Source organism: Euprymna scolopes, chromosome 38, assembly GCF_053919585.1.
Source record: "Euprymna scolopes isolate OS-2025 chromosome 38, ASM5391958v1, whole genome shotgun sequence".
NCBI lineage: Eukaryota > Metazoa > Mollusca > Cephalopoda > Sepiida > Sepiolidae > Euprymna > Euprymna scolopes.
Window position 1 is genome coordinate 34940414 of NC_136519.1, and position 17776 is coordinate 34958189.

The 17776-nt window shown below is 35.4% G+C and overlaps 1 protein-coding gene across 1 annotated transcript in view; it reads left to right on the top strand.

The window, feature by feature from the left end:
• Positions 1-17776, top strand: part of LOC145263132 (tryptophan 5-hydroxylase 1-like) — an 88459-nt gene that overhangs the window by 33495 nt on the left and 37188 nt on the right. Inside the window, exons 2-4 of the mRNA XM_080120080.1 lie at positions 4992-5099; positions 15887-16085; positions 17033-17127. Coding sequence (XP_079976206.1) covers positions 4992-5099; positions 15887-16085; positions 17033-17127 — 402 coding nt within the window. The remainder of the gene's footprint in view (positions 1-4991; positions 5100-15886; positions 16086-17032; positions 17128-17776) is intronic.

The window sequence follows — 17776 nt, forward strand, 5'->3', positions numbered from 1 at the left end:
TTTTTCATCTCCAGGACTTGTATAGAAGAGCCATCCATCGAAAACTTGTTTTCTTATCCAGGACTTGTACCAAGTAGCTACTCACCGGAAACTAATCCGAAATTTAACATGGCTTTCAATTCAGAAATCTTTGTTTTATTTATTTAAAAATGTTGAACGAATAACGAAAAATTATTTTTACGGAAATTAAAAAAAAAAAAAAATGTCGTTTTTAATAGCATTGACTCTGACAAACATTTATTATTATGGAAGGAATATTACGGTAAATTCTCCAAATTGACAGAAATCACCGTGGAATTTTCACAGGATCCTGCTGACTAATTCCAGACCTTTTTTTTTTTCTAATTTTTTGCAAAGGAATCACCACTTATCAAAGCCCGAATGCCACTCGAGGATAAGGGTTAATGAATGTAAGGTGGTAGTGTAGTAATCGTTAATGGCGTAAGTTAGTAGAATTTGTTTATTAAAGAGGACGGTTCAACAAGAACTTGTTTACATTAGACTTGAATGCTACCGTACTTTAGCCTCAGGAAAATGTTTTTACTGTTTAAAAAACGTTATCAGCCATAAACGATGTTAGTACATTTTTTTTTTACCTTTTTCAGCCAATCAGCAACCAGAGTATATTTGGACTTTGACTCTTAATACTTTGATCCAACCAGGATTGCTGGATCGTATGCCGCTGACGTCATAGAGGACGTCATCAACGTTTCGGCAATGGCGAAATGCGGCCGTGTCGTGTACTCCTTGACGACCGTTGTTAAACAAGATATTTCTTTTGTTTCTTTTGCTGTCGTCATCGTTATCGTCGTCCGGTGTCGTCGTCGCTCTCCGCTAGCTTTTCGCGTTTTGACACTGTCGTCTGTCGCATGAGGTTGACGATCGATAAATGTAATCACTATTCGATCTGTGTTTTCCGCCCGAGCTAGTTTCGGCCGTCGCCGACCGGCGAGCGAACGGGCCAGGACTAATGACGGGTCGCTTTACGAAATTGCATCGAATGAATAATATTCCTTATTTACAAGCAACGGCAATGAAAATAAAAAAATTAGAAAGCAAAATGAAAGCAAAAATCAAAACATACAAACAAACAGAAAAACAAAACAAAAAAAAAAAATAAACAGATGCGTTTTCGTCGAAACTCATTTTTATTCATGAATTTCGCGGTGATTAGCATGTCGAAAAGGGACTTTTATGATTCCATTCTCTGATGATATTGTTTGGAAGAAGTTTAATAAGCGACGTGAAAAGGATGGAGCGAAGGCACATGATTTTAAATAGAGGGGGGGGGGAGAAGGGATAAAAATAGATGAAGGAGAAGGAAGATGGTGTATTAAAAAAGATGAGAAAATAAGAATACAAGGAAAGATTGGACTTAGGTGGAGTAGAACATGTTGCATTTTTTTTTTTATTTTTTAGAAAATGTCGTTGAAGAGAAACAAGGGGAAGTAAATCGTGTATTTAGGGTAGTAGAAAAAGTGAAGGAAAAGTGTAGCATAAGCAATGCTGGACGATGTCAGATAACCTTGCTAGCCTAGGATAAATTGGTTGTTTGAAATTGAATTCTAGTTGAAATAAATGTTTATATAAATTAGTGATGGGACGATTCCAATATTTTTTTCCGATATTTTCCCGGCATTGTCCGTCCCCTATAGAACAGTTTGAATTCTCTCTAGATGCTGAATATCGCGCACATAATACTCTAACAGCAGTGTGACGCGTGAGAAAATAATTGTAAAGAGACAAAATATTTACATACACCCACAATCTTTTATTTTGCTAAGCCATCATAGCATATTGTCAAAAATATGGATTTTAAGTAGATTAGCCATGGTACAATTTTTATGTTGATTGAATAGAATGTATACGGTAAAGGATGTATAGTATCAATGCCGTATTTTAGTGAAAGAGGAATGAATTTAGGAACTAGCTAGGTTAGCATAGTTAGGATTAGTTCGTCATAACCGCCCTCATATTCGGCCAAGTGCCATTTTGGTTTTAATAAATGGTATTTTTTATTAGAAATAAATATTATATATTTTTTATTAGTAATAAATATTATATATATTTTTTTATTGAAATAAATATTATATATATTTTTTTATTGAAATAAATATATATATTTTTTTTATTGAAATAACTATTATATATATTTTTTTATTGAAATAAATATTATATATATTTTTTTTATTGAAATAAATATTATATATATTTTTTTATTGAAATAAATATTATATATATTTTTTTATTGAAATAAATATTATATATATTTTTTTATTGAAATAAATATTATATATATTTTTTTTATTGAAATAAATATTATATATATTTTTTTATTGAAATAAATATTATATATATTTTTTATTGAAATCCTTTGAGATGAGTAATTTATTTATTTATTTATTGATTTGCTGACTGTTATTTGGGGCCCATGGTGCAGTGGATAGAGGCATTAACTCGCTACGTTTCCTGAAGATAGCGGTTTTATGCCTTATTTATGTCTTCAAATATTTATTCATTGTGTTTGGCTTGGTTGTTTTGCTTTACAGCATATCAACCCTTTTCTGGTTATTTAATGTTGAATCCAGCAGTTTTGGAAAAAAGTTTTATGCTTCAAGTTCTTTATAGCTTCGAATTTTTATATATTGTGTTTGGTTGTCTGCTTTGCTTTATGGCATATCAACCTTTTTTTTTCCGGATTATTTAATGCCAGAAGAAAGTTTATACATTTCAAGTTGTGTATGTCTTCAGATATTTATTCATGGTGTTTGGTTGGTTGTTTTGTAGAGAAAAATGTTTTTTGTTCTTTTGACTTTACAGAACATGATTGAGTTTTGCAAAGGAAAATTAAATATTAATAACATCGATATTCGGTTCTATCCCAACTATCATCAATTGATCTGAGGTCATCTCGTCAGCATCAGGCAAGGCCAGACTATTTGCCAAGAACTTTGCAGCTAATTCTACCCTATGCGACAAAGGCCATCAACTCCCCGTATTTCCTCCTATAACAGACAACACGCTATGCAACATACAAATATCTGTGCGTGAGGTCGCCAAACTAATCAAGAACCTTGATTCCAGTAAAGCAACTGGCCCTGACGGCATTCCAGTTATAGTGCTGAAAAAGCTCCAACCAGAACTTGCCCCCATACTTATAAAACTATTAAAGCGTTGCCTTAAGGAGAAGTGCTTTCCAACACCTTGGAAAACCTCATCAGTATGCCCTGTATTTAAGAATTCAGGTGAAAAGTCATCTCCCTCTCAGTACAGACCAATAAGTATCCTGTGTGTCATGAGTAAGTTGTTGGAATCCATATTAAATAAAGAAGTAGTCAACCACCTCAACAGAAACAACCTTCTTAGTGATATGCAATATGTATTCCACTCTGCAAGATCTACAGCAGATATGCTAACGGTTATATCACATAGGATTAGTGAATCTCTTGACAAACGCTTCCTTTCCAGGGCAATTGCTCTTGACATATCGAAGGCCTTCGATAAGGTATGGCATAAGGGCCTACTTCACAAGATTTCCAACTACGGTATCACTGGAAATGTTTTCTCAATCATTAAATCATTTCTTTCTGATAGATTCATAAGAGTAGTGGTTGATGGGCAGAAATCAGAGGCCCACAGTATTAATGCTGGAGTCCCTTAAGGGTCCATCCTGGGCCCAACTCTCTTCCTGATCTACATCAATGATCTCCCAAAAGACATACTTAAATCATTCGTTGACATCTATGCTGATGACACGACCATCTATGGCAACACATCAAAGGCCGTAAATGACAAAGTTCTCTCTAATTCTCTCTCCTCTGATCTTGAGTGCGTGGTACAGTGGGGAAAGAGGTGGCTGGTCACTTTTAATGCATCCAAAACCAAGCTTCTATCTTTACATCATCAACGCTCTGATCCCCATCTGGCATCAATTGAAATGGATGGCTGTCGTCTTGGGGAGACTCCATGTTTTGACAAGCTTCTGGGCTTGACTTTTACTCCTGATCTGAAATGGAACACGTACATCAGGTCTGTTGCCAAGGACGCTGGGAAAATGGTGGAATCCTTCTACCGCTCCAGAAGATATCTCACTACTGATACAATTCTCTGTCTGTATAAAAGCCAAGTACGTCCAAAGGTGGAGTACTGCTGCCACATCTGGGCAGGAGCTGCTAAAAACAGCCTATCCTTCCTTGAAAGAGTACAAAATAGACTTCGTGGTTTAGTGGAGGATGCCCTTTTCTCTTCCCTGCAGCCTCTCTCCCACAGAAGAGACGTTGCGAGCCTGTCTTGGTTTTATCGTTATTTCCATGGCAAGTACTCGTCTGAGCTCCAATCTCTCGTCCCCCCTCGCCAATCTTTCATGAGAAACACCCGTCTGGCTGAAACTACTGTCAATAATTTTCCCCACTCTTTATCCGTGCCTAAATCCAAACATAGATTCCATGAGCAGCGCTTCTTTCTCAGAAGTGCACGACTGTGGAACTCTCTTCCGTTTGCCTGTTTCCCACCTGACTACAACTTGGATGTCTTCAAATCCAACATAAACAAATTCCAGACACACCGCCCCCTTAAGTAAGACACTCTATCAAATCTTCAATACTAATGATTACTACAATACTATCTCATTCATTACTGTACACGCAATAACCCTTATCCCTGAGTGGACTCCGGGCCTTGACAAATGGTGACCTCCATGTAAAAAAAAAGCATTTTAGGTCAGGAAACTAGTATCTTAAGACAGCCTGTTTGCACCAGATCAGATAGTCCCTTTTAGACCTTGGTAAGCGGTGTCATAGTGCTGAAAAATAGTCTGTGTCGCTAAAATCATCTCAACTTGGATATTTCATCAATGAAAATCGAAGTTTTATTTAAGAAATCGATGTTTTCGATGAACTTACTTTTCATTAGGTGGAAAAGATTTAATCTTGATTTTGATAATGAATAATTCAAGCATACATTTTAATGGTGTTTTCTTTTTATTTCTACAGGAAAGAGAAATGGGCCGAGGTTGTGCGAGTCGAGAGAGGATTAGTTCAATTCTTGTATCACTGAGGAGTCAGATTGGCTGCCTTTCGAGTGCGCTCAAAGTTTTTCAGGTAAGACAATAACCAATGACACACCTACGCGATATGCTTTTTATTAGTATAACTTTTAGATAACTTTAGATAACTTTTTATTAGTATAAATTTTCAAGTTATGAATGAAAGAAACTAAAACGTTTTTTTTTTCTGTCCGGTAAGTAATTGTGAATAAATGAAGCAAATAGTCTTGAACTTCATAATTTCTTTTATTTTTCTTTAAGAAGATTTAACTTTATATAATTACTAGCAGCTTACACGGCGTTGGACGGTTGTAAAATACGCATAAATATTATATTTTAATTCATGTAGAAAATGAGATATGTGCATACTAGTATTATGTTTTTTTTCCTAAACAATTCTCTTCTTGTAAAAAAAAAAAAAAAAAATACTCGAGCTGAGAGCGAAACCAAAACCTATAGACAGTGAGTTAAGTACGATAACCATTAGGCCAGCGTGATACGATCTTTAAAAAGTGTTTTCAAACTTACTTATTCCTACCATAAGGAAGCTGTCATGTGAACGATTCGCGCGCGCGTAGTCATGAAACAGTTGACAAACATATAAAACCCCGACGATTCCTAAGTACAACATTTTCTAATTTTCACTCTTTAGCAGCTCTTTTTTCGGATGAAAAGAGATTACAAAGTTTTCCATATATCTGAATATCCTATATACAAAATTTCAAGTCTGTAGATAAAAAAATTCGTTGAGCATATAGGTTGAGAATTGTTCTCTCTCTCTCTCTCTCTCTCTCTCTCTCTCTCTCTCACACACACACACACGCACACACATTCTCACTTTTTTAGTTATATATAGACTAGCCGACCTGACTCAGCATGGCGCTGAAAGATTATTCCTTTATTTTCTTATTTCTTTACTACTTAAACAGTTTTTGCAAATTACGTTCACTGCAAGAACTTAGACACCAGAGTCGGAAAGTGGAATTGAGAAGTCAGCTCTCCCATCCCCCTAGGAAAGGCACTCCCACCTGCAAAAAGTGCGAGGGTAGCCCCAGTCGGCATTCCCCGGTGAGGGCGACTCTGGGGATTATTAATAAACTAACCCTTTCTCAAAGAGAGAAGGCAAAGCCTGGGAGGGTGGACCTCCTAGAACTACACAGGAACAGCATTACACCGCAATCAACAGGGACCAGATAATTACAGGAATGCTCAAATCTCTGTTAATTTGAGGACAGAGGATAAAAATTCCCTAGCGTACATTAAAACTGTTATTTGAAAATTTTAAGTTTATAAATAATAAAAGGTTTAGAAACAAAGTTCAAATAAAGCACAGTTGGTCTTTCTCTCTCTCTCACCCTCCCTATCTCTCATTCTAAACAGTATTATTATTTCAATATGATTAGATTGAAATTCTTTGTCCGAGAGAAGAAATAGTAAAAGAAAGACAGTTATAACACATTCATAAAGACAGAGAGAGAGAGAGAGAGAGAGAGAGAGAGAGAGAGAGAGATAGAGAGAGAGAGAGAGAGAGAAAGAGACACACACACAAAGTAAACTGTAAAATTAATGAATGTGCTGGAAATAAATATAAACAGAGGAAAGAAATAGTTTTTTTTTTAATCTATATCTATCTATCTTCTATCTATCTATCTATCTATATATCTATAAAAACAGAGATGTGTGTGCCACAGACGATTTCTGATTGGTTAATCCAATAATCACATCTCCTAAAAAACAATGGTTTCTACGCTCTTACCTTTACCATAAAATATTATGGCTTTATTTATTGTCCATCTTGGAAGGGTTTAATTTTTTAATAACTTGTTATTCACAAATTAAAAAAATACGAAACTAAACTACACGAAATCAAACGCTCCGACAAACTTAATAGTAGTACTAGCAAGCACACGCGCACACACGCACACACACACGTTCACTACCGTCACGTTGTTATGGCAACCAAACAATGTTTACAAAATGTCTACGCACGTTCGTAGACATTTTGTAAACATTGTTTTTAAAAAATAAAAAATAATACTTCTATTATGTTTTAAACAACTGTAATAGTTTATTTTGGAAGTATATTTCATAAAGAAAATTGACAACCCACTTTAAAAACAGAAATTACGAGTTTTATATATTTTATTCGCAGTTTTTTGTTGACTCTTCTGGCGGCCATGTTGTAAGCCCTAACGGTATTTTTGGAGATTACCCAAATAAATGTTATCAAAGGCAAGATAAGTTACTTTTCCACCAAACTGGATATATTTTTCGTGTTTTTATTCAATGTAGCATATTTATTCAGCTCGAAAAACGGGTTTGTATTACTGTACACATAAATTCGAAAAAGTTGTCAAAAACCAAATATATAACAAATACATGTTATCAAAGGCAAGATAAGTTACTTTTCTACCAAACTGGATATATTTTTCGTGTTTTTATTCAATGTAACATGTTTATTCAGCTCGAAAACCATACGGTGTTTACCGATGTATTGGAAAATTCAAGATGGCGCCTCACTCCCTCTTTAACACGGTAAGTTTGGGAAAAGGTGTTATAAATAAAAAACTAGAAAAAATACTATTAAAAACCCGCCGAATATATGTCAACCTATGTCACGGTAACATATTGAGCGAGTTTTTAACAGTATTTTATTCAGTTTTTTATTTATAACACCTTTTCCCAAACTTACCGTGTTCAAGAGGGACTAAGACGCCATCTTGAATTTTCCAATACATCGGTAAACACTGTATGGTTTTCGAGCTGAATAAACATGTTACATTGAATAAAAATACGAAAAATATATCCAGTTTGGTAGAAAAGTAACTTATCTTGAGGCCAAAAAAATAAATTTTCAGAGGTCATAATAGGGGTCAAAGTTTAAAAAATTACCCCTTTTTTTTGCTCAGCATACACCTCCAAACACCCGGGCAACGCCGGGCACCCATGCTAGTTTATTATTAAAATTGCATCAAAGTCTAGGAAAATGTCGTTTCATTTGCTTTAAATAGTCTGTTATCATTAGGGCTATGACGAGAATATTCTTTTCATTATTTTGACATCTTATATGTTTTTAGATAGAGTGATGTGGTTCTCGGTTGATTAACTGTGTCTGTGTCGGATATATACTCGAGTCAAAACAATGGTAAGAATATTCTGTTGTCATAGCACTAATTATCACAAGGCTCTTTTTCTTCTTGTATCTTAAATCATAAGTTATTTTTTATGCGCGTTATCAAGCGGCATGATTACGTCGATAAACCAGTTCTCGTTTGATCACGGAAGTTAATCGACGTTGAACCCGGCTAATATCAGATGAGTGACCATTTTGGAATATCAAATGTTGAATATGGCACGACGTCGACATCTCCCTCCCCCGCCACAAAAAAAAAAAAAAAATGTGAAAATTAATGCCGCCATCCCCCTTGACGGTTTTGCATTTTAAATTCACTTTTTTCCTTTTCATTTCTTTCGAAAAAAAAAAAAGAAAATAAATAAATAAAAGTTAGTTTTGCTCTATTTCTTATTTTATCCATTTCCTTCTTTTCTTTTCTTTCTGTCTTTCGTTTTCTTGTTTTCAATCATTCTCTTTTTTCTTTCTTAAAAAAAAAATCAAGTAAACCAGTTATTCTCCCGCCTTCTCATTTCCATCTTTATTTTCTTTCTCTCTTTTCTTCATTCTCCTTTTATTTCTTCGTTCTCTGTTAAATTTCATTCTGTTCTTCTTTCTGTTCTAGTTCGTTTCGTTCTCTTCTCTCTTTTCTATCTGTTTTAGAAAAAAAAATATAAACAATAAAAAAAAAATCAAATCCGTATTGCGTTCTCTCCTTTCCCTCTTTCCTTTCTTCCCTTCAGAGAAAAAAAAATATACCGTCTTTTAGGATTTTGGCAAGTGGACAATTCAGAAAAAAAAAATCGTCTCTATTTCATTTCTGATAAACACTGAAAATTTGCATATATTCCATCTCTTCGTTATGGCATGAAAACTGCATATCTTGCGACTTGCCCACACACCATGCTTTTCCATACCACTGAGTAGACGTATCGAAATCAAATCATTTCACAACGATATCTTGATTCAAATTGCAAGTTGATGTCTTAATTAACGTCGTTTGTTAATTAGCAATCATGTAATCATAACTTGAAAGTCGCGTTCTTTGCCACAGATTAAGTTGTGTCAATAAACCTAAGTAAACTATTGACTCGGACAAGAATGTTGGCTTGCACGAACCCAATAGCAACGCCAGTATGACCCGACAAGGACTCAAACAGTAACGCTCATCATCCTCATTATATTGTATCAATCCAAAGATTCTATTATTGGCATTGGTTTCTCCGATACTTTTATAGCCAGAATGCTTTCTAGAAAGATACCGGGTACTTACAGGGGGATACCACGAGAAGTTTGCCAACATCTTAAGTGAAAGTGCTTTTTGTGGAACGCACTGGAATTCGAACTTAAAACACCCAGGTCGTCAGTTCGTGTCGTTAACCACTTGATCATCGTCACCTGCCAACAATAACGCTAATACGACCCAACACGGGTTCGAACAATAATGTCGGCACGACTCAACACGGACTCGTATAGTAACGTCGATACGACTCAACACAAATTCGAACAGTAACGTCGATACGACCCAACACAAACTTGAATAGTGACGTCGATACGACCCAACACGGGCTCGAACAATAACGCCAATGCGACCCAATATGAACTGTAATTTCGATAATTACGAACACTGAAACGATTCAAAACCCACCTGAAAATGGTCCAGGTGTCGTCTTAATATAGATAACTCTTGGGCGAGTGCATTCTGATATTTCAAGGGTGTCTAGTGAAAGCATGTTCGCACCATCCTCGGGTGCTTGCGTACATGCTCATCACAGAATTTTATTGAATACGATATAATAACATCAGTACCTAGGCTGAACTCGCACATAAGTTAAATAAACTATACGCAAGGGTTACGCACTAGGCTATAGTTTAATTTACTGGTGATATATGGACCCGCAAACTTGTTTATCGCAAAAGGAATGCAAATTATTTGCAAGTGACTGATGACCGTTTGTGAATTTGATAGTCTCATGAAAGTTTCTCATTTGCATTGACTCTTTGAGTTATCTACCCTTTCTTTATGTAAGTGACAACAAATCTCTCCAGATTTCCAGTACTCTCCACCTCTTTCCTATGCTTGTTTCACGTGACGATCGGGAAAGATTGTAATCATCCTCAATTATAGAGTTAATCCGGTGCAATTGCGATTCTATGCAAACCCGTATCTTGCCAATCACATCTCCTCATTTGGTTTTCTGATTGCGGTTTTAAAACAAACGTCAGCTCTAATCATGCATCATCGTTTGTTTTCAAGATATTTATCTCTCTTCCACGGCGGAATAATGTGACACAATGGTCGGAAAATGGGATTTGATAAGTCAGCGCCTTAACGGAAGAACATTTCGACCTGCAAAACATGCCTGGACAGCTCTGTCGGCATTTCTCAGTAGAGACGTCTCAAGCGGGTAGCAAAACAATTACTCCTTCTTGAAGGGAGAAGTTAAAGTCTGGGAGGGTGGACATTCCAAAACTGCACAGGACTAAAACCTTATCTCAGCCAACCGGAAGTAAGCTATCTCAACAATGACCTAGACTGTTTGTTTTAGTGCTGAGGGAACCCACTTTTCATTATTATCAATATATTAATACCGTAACACCTTTTAACGTACATACGTACTTACGTGTGTCACGGTTTCCAGATTATAAATAATTCGAACCGGAGACCCTATTTATTAGAAAGGATGGTAGTATGTGATACCATACTACAAACAGTAAATTAATATATAGATACGCTAATTTAATGTTTGTCTTATGTTATCATTTTCTATCCTTCTTTTTAATAAATAGGATCTCCCGATCATTGAAAACGCAATGTAAAAAAAAAAAAAAAAAAAAAAAAATGATGTCGCTTTTGGGTCGTATGTCAAACTAAAATATATCTTCTTGTTCTTCTGGCTAGGATCCAAGAGTAGTATCTGTTGTGTCTAAAGATGGTATAATGATATCATGGGGTTTCTGTTCGCGCCGGGCGTCCATACAATGGTAATATTACTCATATAAGGATATTGAGAATAAACCGTAATAAACAGATATATTTTAACATTACATTAACCAAATTACTTAGATTTAGCAGCTTTAACAAAAGGGCTACAATTATATCGCGGGGTCTCCATTCACTTTAAAATTCCACAATGCTCAGCAGTAATATATGACTTATAAAAAATGCCGCTGTGGAATTTCCATAGCTTCCATTAGTTATTATTATTTCTGTTGTCACATTTTGTGTCTGGCTGTTGTTATTGTCTATTTTATGCTGATAGGCGGATCACAACAAATTACCATAGGCTATCAGCATCTTCTTTTCCCAAAATCCCAGCGCCTTCCCCAACATCCTGCAGGTTCGCAACAACGCAGTTTTCTGAAGTACTCCAAAATTTCAATGAATCCCAATTTTCTAAATTCACTTGCCAAATCCCTTATCCACATTCTCCAGGACTTCCATCACAACAGGTACAACTTCTACCTTCTTCAACTTCCAAAATATTTATTATCTCCCTTTTCAAGTATTGGCACTTTTCGATCTTCTCCTTTTGTTTTTCCTCGACATTCGCATCAGCTGGTACTCCTAGACCAATGAGTGTTGACTTGTGTTCCCTTTTTCCAACAAGACTAAATCTGATCTCCCTGCCTTAGTCACATTATCACATTGAATATTCATATCCTACAATAATTTCACATTATCCCTCTCCACTATCCCTTCTGGAGTATGCTCGTACCATTTTTCACTGGATTCCAACCCTTTTTTTTAGCATACATCTCAATGGACCTTTATCGAAATATTGTCATGCCGTCTCTTGTATTCCTTTTGAGTTAATTCGCACACGTACTAACGAGGTGTTGTACATTCTCAATTTTTCTGCCCACACAATCGACACAAGGGACTTTCAGCCGTTTTCCTAATCTGATACTTCACATCATTTATTATTATTATTATTATTATTATTATGATTATTATTGTTATTATTAGCATTATTATTACTGTTATTATTATTATTATTATTATTATTGTTATTATTATTATTATTATTATTATTATTATTATTATTATTATTATTATTATTGTTATTAATATTCCCCTACTAGGAGTTTTCACACAGTTTAACATCAAAGATTTCTCTTTAAGAACAGCCTATCTTGTTCTCTGGAGTCAGAGTGGTAATAAGTTTCCCCAGATTTCCAATGCTCATCAACTTTTTCGATAACCTTTTCAAATTAGTTGACGTTATCGCAGTAGCCATTTACTATTGATTTCTCATTGGCAGCGACCATTTGTATTCACTGGGAGTTGGGTAGTAATAAGCCTCCCGAAGGTCTAAGTCCTCTTCGCACCCTTCTAGAGGAGGCCCGGTTAGTGCTTCCTCTCCTTGGCCTTTCCATCCTCCTTGACCCTTCTCACTTATTTGGTGTGGCGCCAGTTTATGGCGACAAAAATTATTATTATTATTATTATTATTATTATTATTATTATTATTATTATTATTATTATTATTATCATTATTATTATTATTTATTACGTGGTCCCACACAGGTGATCAATGATAATAACCGGCCATGTAACCTGGAATCTGAGTGATAAATCTTCCGAATTTTTCATTACTCTCCACCTCTTATGATAAATATTTGCAAATGATATAGCGTTTTTGAAAAAGCCGTTTACTATTAATTTTCCACTGGCAACGCCATTGAAATCTTCTTGTATTTCAGTAGAAATAGCCACCACCCACGCTTCTAATACTCTCCACATTTTTCGAGTGGTTATTGATCTCCCTTCTCAGTATTTCCACCCTGACTCTTCAAGCTTATTTTGTTTCGTATCAACCGTGGAGCCCCGTCCACGTCTCTCTTTTATTTTTGTTGCAACTATGTGTCTGGTTGATGTTCGTAATTTATTTGGGTTAATTTCCGCATTCGAGGATTTCCCTTAACATTGCAGCTATTTTCATTATTGCCGTACATTGTATAGACTCGGTTATCCCTTTGATACCAATTTCCAGTTTATTTTCGAGACTGTTCCTACAGCTACTACGATTATTCGTATTATATTGACTATCTTCAGGCTAGATATTCATGTTCTCTGGTAAATTTTCTTGGTTTTTCTATCTCCTTGACGTATGATTGTTGAAATGGCAAAATCTACAATTTGGCTGTTTCTTCCAACTTGTTGTAGGGAAAATTCCCGTTAAAGCATCTGCGCATGTATGCGTGATGTTGAATTAAGCTGCCGGGGCGAAGGGAAGAAAGAATTAAGATGGCAGCGCCCACAACTTTTATGACTAGTGATCTCGCAAAGTGATGCTAAATCTTGCTGCTCGACTGCATAAAAGTAGACCGCGGGAAGAACACAGACTCCTTGGAGATTGTTGTAGGAGACTCCTTGGAGATTGTTGTAGGAGACTCCTTGGAGATTGTTGTAGGAGAATACTTGGAGATTGTTGTTGCATGTTACTGAGCCACTTTGCTTTCTTGACTTTTTCCTTCGCTTTTGTGTTACACTTTTTAATATTATAACGTTAAGAGAATTTCTATTTCAAACACGATTTTAGGTTTATGTCTGCATGTTCAAAATGTATAGTTTTTAATGTACTGCTTTCCTTATGCAGTCGTGTGTCTTTTTGCGTTCTTCTGAATCTAATTAACTGCACTCACTTATCATGTGATTTATCATTTCGTCTCTTTGTCCACAGTGCTTACATTTACTGCTTTCCTGTGGTTTGATCCATTTTAACTCTAATGTACTTAGTTCTAATCGCATTGTTTTGTGCAGCTGTGAGTAGCGATTTTCTTTGTTTGAGTATCATTTTCGTAGCCATCTCCAGGTGTTTTTGTGGGTTCTTTCATTTTTTATTCTTATGAATAATTAATGTAGCTGTTTCTCTCTCTACATTTTATTTTTTGTCTTTTTGTTTTATTTCGCCGATTCCTTAATTGTTTTCCAATTCTTTTTTTATCTTCCACACAATGCTCGATGCTTACCAAACGTCTTCGTTCATTCTATTTTCATGTAGAGTCGACCAGTATCATCAGTGCAGTGCATTGTGCATGGTCATTAGTTTCCTGGTTTTCTGGTCAAAGTGCCTAGGTATTCTTTTGCCGACTTATGAATGGCCACAGATAACTTCTTAGCGATACTGCCCAACTGTTTATTCCTTCTACTGGCTTTTTACTCTATAATTTCGTTTCTAAAAGTTTTAATATTCTTCTCAAGCATTCTGTTCAAATCTCCTTTTTCATTTTTGTAGATTTAATGGTGTCTGTTTTTAGACTCACAAATATTCATAGCTATCATGCTCTCCAAACACCCTCATCTCCTCTTGGTTGGGTAATTCCATGTCGTCCGTTGCCTCCCATTTTGTCCCTTTTCATTTCTAGCAGTGCACACACCCATATTGAATTCCGTTTGAATGTCATGTTTATCAGCTTTTTCAGTTTTTCAAACAAACTACTAGCTGATGTACCCACTAATATCCAACCCTGTAAGCTGATTCTTTTATAATTTTTATATTCCCAGCATTCATTTTGTATCAGAAGTTATTTTAATGTTATCTTAAAACATTTTTTGGTCCCCCGACAAAAGGAGAGAGGAGACCTGTAAATTCACCCTTGTCCGTTTGTCCGTTCGTCTGTCTGCACTTTTCTCAATAACTACGCCTTGAAATTTTTTAAAATTTCGCACAAACATTAAACATGACATGAGTAATTAAGTAACAGAACAGATTTTCCGGGAAAACTCCGGTAGCTCCTCCCCCCCAGGGTTGCCTTTCGGGTTAAATAGCTAAAATTGATACCTTTGTGCGTATTAAAAAAAATTGATGCCTTGGATTTTTATAAAACTTCCTGAAGAATTTGAAACTAACTGATTTCTATATAATTTTGTTTGTCTATACTTCGCGATAACTCTTGGGTGTGCCCCAGGGGCTCTTTTAAGGCTAATAAAAACACTCCATTTTTGGGACTATTTTACCATATTTGTCCAAACTTTTCTGTGTATGTCTATTTAGCACTTTTTTCAATGGTGCTGAACTCAAATTTGCATAATAATAAAATGTTTTTGCTGAGTCCTTTCTTCATTATCTTGTTTTGTTTTGATGTTAACCTGGATTTTTGTTTTTCATGGGAGTCACCACTTATCAAAACCCGAAAGCCACCCGAGGATAGGATAAGAGGTAATGCGTGTACGGTAGTCAGACAACAACGTAATCATTGTTAGTGGTGGAAATGGGGGTAGAAATGGATTATTTAGGATGACGAACTCGTTTACATTGGACTTGAAGACGGCCACATTGTAGTCAGCTGGAAAGCAGGCCAGCGAAACAAAGTTCCACAGGCAGTTCGTTTTAGGAATGAAGCTTTGTTTATGGAATTTGCATTTAGATTTAAGCATAGATAGAGGGTGGGTGAAATTGTTGATAGTGGTTGTAGCTGGGCGAGTGCTTTTATTAAGTTTGGCAAAAGAGGGGAGCATAGGTTGGAAATCTGACGAGCACTTGGCATTAAAATAACGATAGAGCAAAGACTAGCTTGCAACGTCTCTGCTGTGGGGGAAAAAAAGGTTGCAGGGAAGGAAAAAAGAGCATTGCCTGTAAATGCGACTCCGAACCGATCTGACGTCTTCTAAGATTCTAATTCGTGTCCAGTGACTAATAATTTTTACAAAAAGTCTCCCGCTTCACAAAACACTAAAATTACTGTTCTTTTTTTTTGTTCTGTAATTTTTTTTTTTCGCTCAGGACAATAAAGTGAATGTGACCCACATTGAATCGCGTAAATCCCGCCGGGACAACAGCGAATATGACATTTTTATGAACGTCGAGTGTAGTAAAATGGCGATTGAAGAACTCTTGGAGAAACTGCGGTTACAGAATCCAGAAAATTTCTCGGATCTCAAGACCTTTCCCACTTGTCCGGAAGAGACAGAGAGTCCAGATGGTAAGTTCCATAGATTAGTGATATTGTATTTATTTATTCATATATTTATTATTCAAACTGATACTATAATATTTAGTATACTGGGAAGTTTATTATATAACCAGCAGGCCGCCCGGCGTTACCCGGTCGTAAAATACGCATAAATATTATATTTTAATTAATGCAGAAACTGAGACATGTGCATGCAAGTATTATGTTTTTTTTCTAAATCATTCACTTCTTGTAAGTAAAAAAAAAAAAAAAACACTCGAGCTGAGATTGAAACCAAAACCTAAACACAGTGAGTCAAGTACGATAGCCATTATATTAGCGTGATGCGATCTTTAAAAGCTGTTTTTCAAACTACTTATTCTTAACATAAGTAATCTGTAATGTGAACTATTTACGCATGCGCATTCGTGAAACAGTAACAGATAAAATACGAAAACTCCCACGTACCAATCTTTTTCAATTTTGACCCCTTAGCATCTCCTTTTTCGAATGAATACAGATTAAAAGTTGTCCACATATCTGAATATCCTGCATACCAAATTTCAAGTCTGTAGATCAAAAATTCTATATATATATATATATATATATATATATATATATATATATATGATAGAGATAGATAGATAGATGTTATTTGTTTTTGCGATACGTTTTGAATGAATTCAATTATTTACGAAAGTGTATTTTTACCTAAATGCGAGTTGGGAATAATTTTCCCTTTGACCAATTTGGTACCTCCATATAGGGAGCGGCATATATATTGATTTTATCTCGCAAGGTTCAGCCACTCTGATGAGTCGTAGACGACGAAATCGTATCAGTGGATAATTATATATATATAATATATATATATATATATATATATATATATATATATATGATTACTTCATTTAATCACATCTCAAACTAATTGCATGTTTTATGTAAACGTTTTGTTTTCTAACATTCTTCTTCAGATGATGTGGTTTGGTTTCCCAGAAAAATCTCCGAGCTTGACAAATTTGCCAACCGGGTTTTGATGTACGGAACAGAATTAGATGCGGATCATCCCGTAAGTGAATTCTGCCATTTTGAACCATTTTCTTTTTTCTCCGTTCTTGATTGGATTTTGTCCGCGATTTACTGTTTATACCGACGTCATTCATTTATTTGATGTTCGTTGGCCGATGCAATTCCTTTAGAAATATCCTTTCATGTTCGGATGTTATCTGTACAAATGCAATAGTTGTTACTATCTATTTTTAAAATCTTAAAATAGTTGCTTTCCCCCGCTCTCTAATGGTTCGCTATTTTGTTTAACTTCTGTTACGATTTCCTTGTGGCTAGCAAGTGTTCGTAGTTTATGTAGGTTGGTTGCCGTAGTGGAGGATTTTCCTGAAGATTTCAGCTGTTTTTTTTTAATTTGCTGCTTTTTTTGTATAATGTTCATGTTCCTTCAATTCCTCCTCCTCCTCCTCCTACTGCTACTACTACTATTACTATTATTATTAGTATTTGATATGCAAACTACCATATCAAAAGTAGTTATTTAGAATAATGTTTTATTATATATGTATATTTAATATATAAGATGTCAATAAAATAAGAAAACGACAATATAAAAATATACACTAATACATATACATTTATTCGCTTATTCAGTAAGGATGATACATAATTTATGGATGTAGGATAAGCACAACTCTTTATACCATGGTATT